The 8650-nt window shown below is 34.5% G+C and overlaps 1 protein-coding gene across 1 annotated transcript; it reads left to right on the top strand.

The window, feature by feature from the left end:
• Positions 1 to 270: 270 nt before the first annotated feature.
• On the top strand, positions 271 to 7350 carry LOC128160770 (clumping factor A-like). Its single transcript, XM_052824103.1, has 2 exons — positions 271 to 1176; positions 7255 to 7350. Exons 1-2 carry the CDS (start codon positions 271 to 273, stop codon positions 7348 to 7350), a joined length of 1002 nt encoding a protein of 333 aa, XP_052680063.1.
• Positions 7351 to 8650: the final 1300 nt, after the last annotated feature.

Raw genomic sequence — 8650 nt, 5'->3', positions numbered from 1 at the left:
TATATCAAGCGAGATCAGCTTTCAAGCCCATCTGCTTTCAAATTCAAGCAGATTTAATAGTAACCAGTAACATATATGACGTTTTTCCAATATGAGTAAACAGACTATAAAATTTGTAACTTCTCTGACTGACTTGTATATTTTAAATAGACGTACTAAAATTTTGGCTCAGCTTTTATTTTCAAAAAATTGTAAATCTCTTCTGTTACGACCATGAACGCAATAATGACAGGGTGCGAATAATGAAATACATGATAGCGACGGTTCAGAATGGTGATGGGATACAGAATAGTGACAAGGTTAGGGATAGTGATGGGGGACAGGGTAAGGGATAGTGATCGGATGCAGGATAGTGACAGGTTTAGGGATAGTGATGGGGTACAGGATAGTGACAGGGAAAGTGATAGCGATGGAATGCAGGATGCTGACAAGTTTAGGGATAGTGATGGGGTACAGGATAGTGACAGGGAAAGTGATAGTGATGGGATACAGGATAGTTACAGGTTTAGGGATAGTGATGGGATGCAGGATAGTGACAGGGAAAGTGATAGCGATGGAATGCAGGATGCTGACAAGTTTAGGGATAGTGATGGGGTACAGGATAGTGACAGGGAAAGTGATAGTGATGGGATACAGGATAGTGACAGGGAAAGTGATAGCGATGGAATGCAGGATAGTGACAGATTTAGGGATATTGATGGGATGCAGGGTAGTGACAGGGAAAGTGATGGAATGCATGATAGTTACAGGTTTAGGGATAGTGATGGGATGCAGGATAGGGACAGATTTAGGGATAGTGATGGGATGCAGGATAGTGACAGGGAAAGTGATAGCGATGGAATGCAGGATGCTGACAGGTTTAGGGATAGTGATGGGATGCAGGATAGTGACAGGGAAAGTGATAGCGATGGAATGCAGGATGCTGACAAGTTTAGGGATATTGATGGGATGCAGGGTAGTGACAGGGAAAGTGATGGAATGCATGATAGTTACAGGTTTAGGGATAGTGATGGGATGCAGGATAGGGACAGATTTAGGGATAGTGATGGGATGCAGGATAGTGACAGGGAAAGTGATAGTGATGGGGTACAGGATAGTGACAGGGTAAGGGATAGTGATAGGATACAGAATAATGACAAGGGAAGGAATAGTGATGTGATATTGGACAATGACAGGGTAAGAGATAGTGATGGGATACTGGATAGTGAAAATGCAATTTATTTGACATGTATTTTAAGGGAACATTTTTTCCAACCTGAGTCAAAGAACAGTCTTATTGATAATTGAGATTTAAAAAAACTTAACTTTTGAATAAGCAGGGTAAGGGGGGAAATGACAGGGTCTAAGCATATACTCTCTCTCTCTCTCTCTCTCTCTCTCTCTCTCTCTCTCTCTCTCTCTCTCTCTCTCTCTCTCTCTCTCTCTCTCTCTTCAAAATAAACTATAGCTAGTGCTGATAATCATAAAGTTTGGAGTTCTGACAGTGGTAAATCCTTTTAATTCATTGAGCGTTGATGGAATCTTTGCATTTCTTTCGCCAACAACTAATGATTCCCATATTGCTTAATTAATATATTAGGTAGTGCGGAAATTGGTTAGTGGTTTTTGCATATATACGTTTGTATATCGCTGCTCATTAAAAATAATTTTATTATTTTGTTTTGTTTGCCTCCACCATGCAGTCAGTTTACCTGCAATAGTATTTTTTCGATTCAAGCTTTGATTGTCTGTCTGTCTTGTCTGAACTCAACTAAATGATCAAGGTCGTATCTTTAAAGGCATTCTAATAATTCCCTCTTTCTTTCCAATATCCTTTGGCTGGACCCAATCATATTATAGAAAGCATTCTAAACTCGAAACAGGCGCCTTTGAATTAAACCCTACTAAAATAAGCATAGAACTTTACGCATAGAAGTTCAGTGTATCATTAATCATGGACAGGTAGGATCTAAACTTCCGCCTATTCCGCCTTGCAACTGACCACCACCTGTTGGATGCGCAGTGGCGTCATGCACAAAGTATATTGTTCATCTTACAGACAAACAAACTAACCCGATCCAAGCCTTTAAATGCATATACAGTCCCCTTGAATGATTTTTTTCTCGAATTGACGAAAAAAGCCGAGCAATGTTCCGACTGACTTGTGTTATGTTCAAATACATATATTGTTACTGAAGAGAGAGAGAGAGAGAGAGAGAGAGAGAGAGAGAGAGAGAGAGAGAGAGAGAGAGAGAGAGACTGTCCATACTACATATTTTGTGGCTTTGTTATGTTTTCCTCGACAATAACTATGAATTATTTAATCGACGGAAACTTCTATGTCTTTTATTGGTCAGTTAAATAATAATAACTTACGGCATTTTAATAATTTGAACATATTGTTTATGCGTCTTTATACCGCTGTTGTTTGTTCTTCCACAAAAGAGAAGCAGTGGGAGAGTTATTCGATCTTTGTTGATTGTTATCTGCTCGGCGATGTATTTTGTCGAGGCAATGACATATTTTTGTTGACACTTCCGTAATCTGGTCAGTGAAAATGACGAGTTTTTCAAACAAAATGTTTTAAACACCAAAATAGCATAAAAGTAATGTCTTTGGGTAGATATTGGTTGATAACGAAATGTTGTAATATTATCTTTCTCATCAAAAATTCGGATGTCGATCATGCTGTTAATATAAATCAATTCAAAGGCTTCATGGTTCAATGAAAAGAATAATAATGAACTAAACATAGAATATATTTTTAGCTGTCAATGAAAATTCTCTTGCCAAAATTTAACAAGTGAATTGCCTGATTCCCTGTCTGTTGAGTTAATGCTTTGTATTATTTTTTAGTAACTACATGATAACTGTGTTATACATCACCGAACAGTAGATTCGAACTGAGAGCCGTTGTTGTTTCTATATAAATAACTATCACCTGCTGTTCCATGATGTCCAGAATGTTGGATTAAGAATTTCATAATTGCAGCTATCGACATATCTGAGAGATGGTCGAGCGAAAAGAAAGTCCGACGGGTGGTTAAATGGGCAAGGTTATTTTTTGCCTTCATGACATGTAAACACGAGCTCTTTATTCCTTGCTTGTGATTGGACAACTGCCATTCAAACATTGGATGACCATTCGAAGTACGATACTTTTAATAAAGCTTTGCTATTTTAACTTTAAAATGGGATTGTAATTTTATAAAACTTTAACTGCAACTTTGATTATATGTAGCTTATGGTAAGTCCTCTTTTACATATAGCATTATTACGATGGATAGGAAATATTTCAACTTTTTAATCATGAAATATTTTTTGCAAATATTATTTTTTAAAAATTGAAGCATTTTTTATGTATAAAAAACATAAATGATGTACGGACATAGCATTGATTGGTATATTATATGGGTATTCTTCACACCAGAGATGAAGAAACAGACAAACATATATACAGGTAGGAATTTTTTAAACTACTGTGGAATCACTAAAATTCGAGGTGACTTAATTTTCGTGGTATTCGTGGGTAGCCCTCATAATATTATATAATAGATAATATTCCTAAATGTACCTTGAAAAGATGGAGATATTGAGATGCTGGAATTTTTTTTGGATTTAATGATTTTGGAAGTTAGGTTTTTTTTTTTTGGTTGCCAAGATTTCTGAGGATTAGTCTAGCCCCCCCCCCCCCCCAACTTTCAATTTGCTTCCGACGCCACTGTACAGTTTTAATTTTTGAAATTATCGGAACTATCAAAATGGGACTTTAATAATAAATGGAGAACACTCCATGGTTACACTTATTGATGCATATTGGTTTATATAAACATTTTCAATTGTATATCTCTGCTGTGTGTTTAAACACAGGAACTAACGACGCACGATAAGATTATTGGATTATGTGATTTAGGAAAAAGGTATGTAATCAGTTTTAAAATAACCTTAACTTTAACAAAAATTTATAAGACTGAAAATTTTTCACAAGTTTTAAAACGAAAATCCTACAAATAGTTTAATTAATTTTGCCCCCTTTTTTATTGGATAGCAAAAGATATTTCAGTTAAATTTATTTTTTTACATTTCTAATAATTTTATACTAAATTTTGTGCAAGACATAGACTTTGGTATCGGTTAGTTTAATAATGTGCAAATATTAAAACAGAAAATCGGTAGGTACTCGTTATCACTGATTATCTTAACATTTTATGATTTTACGAATAACCTCTAAAAGGTCATCTTCGCTAGCCAAGGGTTTTCGGTCCACTTTGCTCCCCATATATATTTATGGGGAGCAAAGTGGACCGAAAACCCTTGGCTAGCGAAGATGCTAAAAGGTAAACCAAAAAATTAGGATACGTTTTCGTTGTTTAAAAACTTATTAGAAGAACAATTGTTTGTAATATCTTTTGAAATAAATTTTTCAATTTTCAATATAACAGAGATAACATGTAAAAGAATGCACCCTTTCAAAGTGTTACATATGATAGGAGTCAAATTTGGCCTCCATAATTTATCGTTTTCAAAAGTGTTTCAGTTGCATAAAATTTATGCTGTTTTTGTTTTACAAGAGATTTGATAAAATGTACATGACAGTTCTGTTTCAACTATTTATTCTTATATGAACAGAGGTGACGTTATTTTATCAGAATCAGCCAAAAACTGACATTTTTCTGATCTTTTCTTGAATGAGAAATATAGAGAGACACTTTGAACAAGGAAAAAATGACACTTAAGTCAGCCGCCACGTTCCTCAATTTTATATAACTTTTTCCAGGAATTTGTTGATGATTTACTACTATTTTGACAAGCTTTCTTGCAAAAAAATTAAGGTACCTTACCAGGCATTTCTGCAAAATACTAGAGTATACAATTTCCTATACAATCTTCTTGAAAATGCACTTGAATTGCTGAAATAAAAATACATATACAGCACAGCAAAATTCACTATACTGTATTGGAACTCTATGTCTGCCTGGCGGGGATTCGTACTCACGACCTGTAGAACCATATAGACACATGACCACATTGAATTAAATTTTAATCATTTTTAAAATAATTATAAAATTAATATTAACGGAATTTTTCGGCACGAATATTTTTAAGCTTTTGCTAAATTGTGCCAGTTGTGAAAGGGGCTGACGTTTGAATCCCGAATATGAACAGTGAAAAAAAGTAAAGAGTTTTTAAATACTAATAGTAGTTACAGTACCATAGTAGTGAGTGGTTGACTGCGCCCCCCCCCCCTCTCTCTCTCTCTCTCTCTCTCTCTCTCTCTCTCTCTCTCTCTCTCTCTCTCTCTCTCTCTCTGATCGTAGGGAAATAGTTCGCACATTTGACCCTTTTTGATGTTGGTTAGATGATATGACGAATTGTTGCTACATGATACATAATCAAACCAACTTGTTGAAGCCTTACCACGGGTATAAAGAATAAAAGACGATTTTTAAAATACAATTGTCATAAGAATTACAATGTAATATGCGATATTCCCATGAATAGTTACAAATAAATATGGTGACAACATTAGCCAAATTTATTATCGTTTTTATATACAAGTAAATTTGGTTTCATCCATGGAACAGCCAGCCCCGAATATAAAGTATCCACCGCAAAAAGTACTGCATCCTAAAAAGATATTCTTGCCAAAAGCAGGACATCGAGATCATCTATCTTTTAAAAAACGAGAAAAAAGAAAAACATCAGCAATTTTGCGACTAAGTGGTCGTAGCTAAGTTGTCGAATGGCAATAGAGCCTTGGTCCTGGGTTTAAATACCACAAGAACCGAATAACTCATTATAAGAAAATAGTTCCCAGCTCTAATATTAACTCCCAAGGTAACCGTTACTTATATAAAAACGCGGTACAAATTGAACACCGAATAGTCAAGACAGCCTGAGCGCGGCACCTAAACCCAAAGGCACCGGGATCGAGCCTCAAATGTACTAACCAATTTTTAAAAATTTTATATGGAAACGAAAAGAAATATATTTATGTTCTCTTTCGCTTCGCTGAGCCGAACATAAATTATTTCAAGTTCATAATCATATAAATAAACGAAACAAACGCATAATGAAGGAGGTGACAACATTAGCCAAATTCGAAGAACAAACGTCAGTAAGAGTAAAATAATATTGCATATGAAATTTAATTGTATATTAATTTTATAAACCCAAATTTTTTGAAACTGACAGGACTTTTTCAATATTGTCTTGAATATAACCGTCTTTTGCCGTTTCACTTCTCCATCTGCCATGCGCTTTAAACAGTCTGTCCGGAATATCCAAATTAGCAGCGGCCGTGGCTCCACCAGATCTCAAGGAATGAACTCCAAACTTCGAGGGATCTTCTCCTACTTCCTTAAATGCATTCAAAATAAGTTCTCTGATGCAAGTATAAGACAATGATTTGTTAGATCTTGCAAGTTTATGGGTGTTCGACTGTTTAAAGTACCTTAGTGACCGGAATATAAACAGATCGGAGTTTAATTGCATACCGGCCAGACTAAGGTAATCTTGAAGACATTGAACAGGACAAAGATTTGAATTGGTTTTTGCAATATACACAATATTACCCCTTCTGTAAACATCAGTCTTGGAACATCTTATTTTTATTTCCATGTGAGTGTCACAAAAAGTGATGTCCGATCTTCTAATATTGCACAACTCTCCAGCTCTGAAAAATCCGGCAAAACCAAGAACAAACAACAATCTAGTTCGTAGATGAGATAAATCAGCCACATTGTTCTTAGCACTAAAAACTTTTGATATGATATTAGAAGTGATGGGTTGTTTTTTGTTTATCGAAGTTTTAGAGAGAGTGCGCAAGGCTCCTTCAAAAGTAAGTTTAACAAGTTTGTCCGAACATGGATTTGGAAACAGATTTTTATCGTGATACCACTGCACTGCGTAAAACACGGAACTAAGAACTGATGAAGAGGATTTACACTGAACAAGATGCGAAATGAAGAGAGAAACAGTAGCAGGCGTAGCTGGTAAAGATGATAACTTGTTTATAGAACACCAACTTTCAAATTTCGAAAAATAAGACTTATATTTACGCAAGGTTGCATTGGATTTAAAAGCATCGATTAAACGTGGTATGTTTCTAGCCAGCGCTGCCATGTCGCCCTCTCCATGATTTCGCAATTCGGCCCAATGTGAATGGTTGAATATCTGAAATAATAAAATTCAAAAGTCAATTTAACAATTTATTAACTAACAAATAACTCGAATGATAATCAATGTTATAAAATATACGTGATTAATCTCAAGGCTCTCAGCCCAAATTATGTACAGGCTCTCAGCCATACATTACATACAAAAGATGACTCTCAGCCAACTCAACAGAAATCAGGCTCTCAGCCGTAAAAAACAAACAATCTGGCTCTCAGCCGCACATAACATAAACAGACTCTCAGCCTGTACTACACATTCAATATATATATATATATATATATATATATATATATATATATATATATATATATATATATATATATATATATATATATATATATATATATATATATATATATATATATATATATATGATCGTGTGGCTCTCCGCCGTGCACTAAATGGCACAAGTACAGTCAAATTTAGGCCGACAGGCTAAATTTCAAAATTTAACACAAACTCTAGAACATAGTCAGTTCTTACTTCTATGCATGCAATTGTTAGTAAGTAGAAGTTTGTAAATCCGAAACTATAATGTTAAATAGATTTGAAATTAATGTTCAGAACTAAAACATTCGATAAAAATTTGACTCCAGCAAACGCACTTTCTTTATGTGATCCTGCGATGAAAAAATTTCTTGGTTTGACATATTCCACATATATAACCAATAACAAATGTTTTAAATTTTCCATCAGAGTTAACCAACAGAGGCCAAAAATGAGCCGATGTCCATTTTGGAACAACTAACGTACCTTGCGCTGTGCATAATTCTAGATGTCTTATAGTATCTGCTATCAAATGAACAGGTGGAACAATCCAAGAATTATACAGCTTCCAATCAAAAGCAAATGCGTCGACCCCTGAAGTACCTGGCGTCCAAAATTTGCTAAAGAACTTATTTACCTTATTGTTTTTACAATCTGCAAAAAGATCTATATCAAAAGGTCCCCACTTTTGACTGAAAAAATTAAAAACAACATCTGAAACAGACCAATCGTCAAAATCAAAAATTTTGCTATAACAATCAGCTTCATTGTTTTGATCTCTAGGAATCCATTCTACCTCTAATGTTATTTGATTCTTAATACAAAAGAAGAAAATTTTACAGGCAATATCGTGGAGATCTTTTTTCATGCTTCCTGATTTTACAATTTTAACTACGTTTTGATTGTCGGTATAAACCTTTACAGTTCTGTTGCTTATCTTATCTGCAAGCGCCATGCATAAAGAATGATACTTAAATAAATCAAAAGCTGTCAATATTTATTACAATTTACATACATTATTTATTGTGCTGCATTTCACTCTAATCAATGAATTTTCCTTTCAGGATTCATATATCACTTAGTATTTTTTTTTTTTGCTAATTATAAATATATAATCATTGGATTTTAAAACAAATCCGATATATCCTGTTTTACCTTTTCTGGGTCAAAAGGTAAAATATCATAACATTATTTATCAGCAAATTAAAAGAAATAAACAACTCGC

Source organism: Crassostrea angulata, chromosome 8 (genome assembly GCF_025612915.1).
Source record: "Crassostrea angulata isolate pt1a10 chromosome 8, ASM2561291v2, whole genome shotgun sequence".
NCBI lineage: Eukaryota > Metazoa > Mollusca > Bivalvia > Ostreida > Ostreidae > Magallana > Magallana angulata.
The sequence above is the reverse complement of the archived record's forward strand: the minus strand, read 5'-3'. Positions and strand labels throughout refer to the sequence as shown.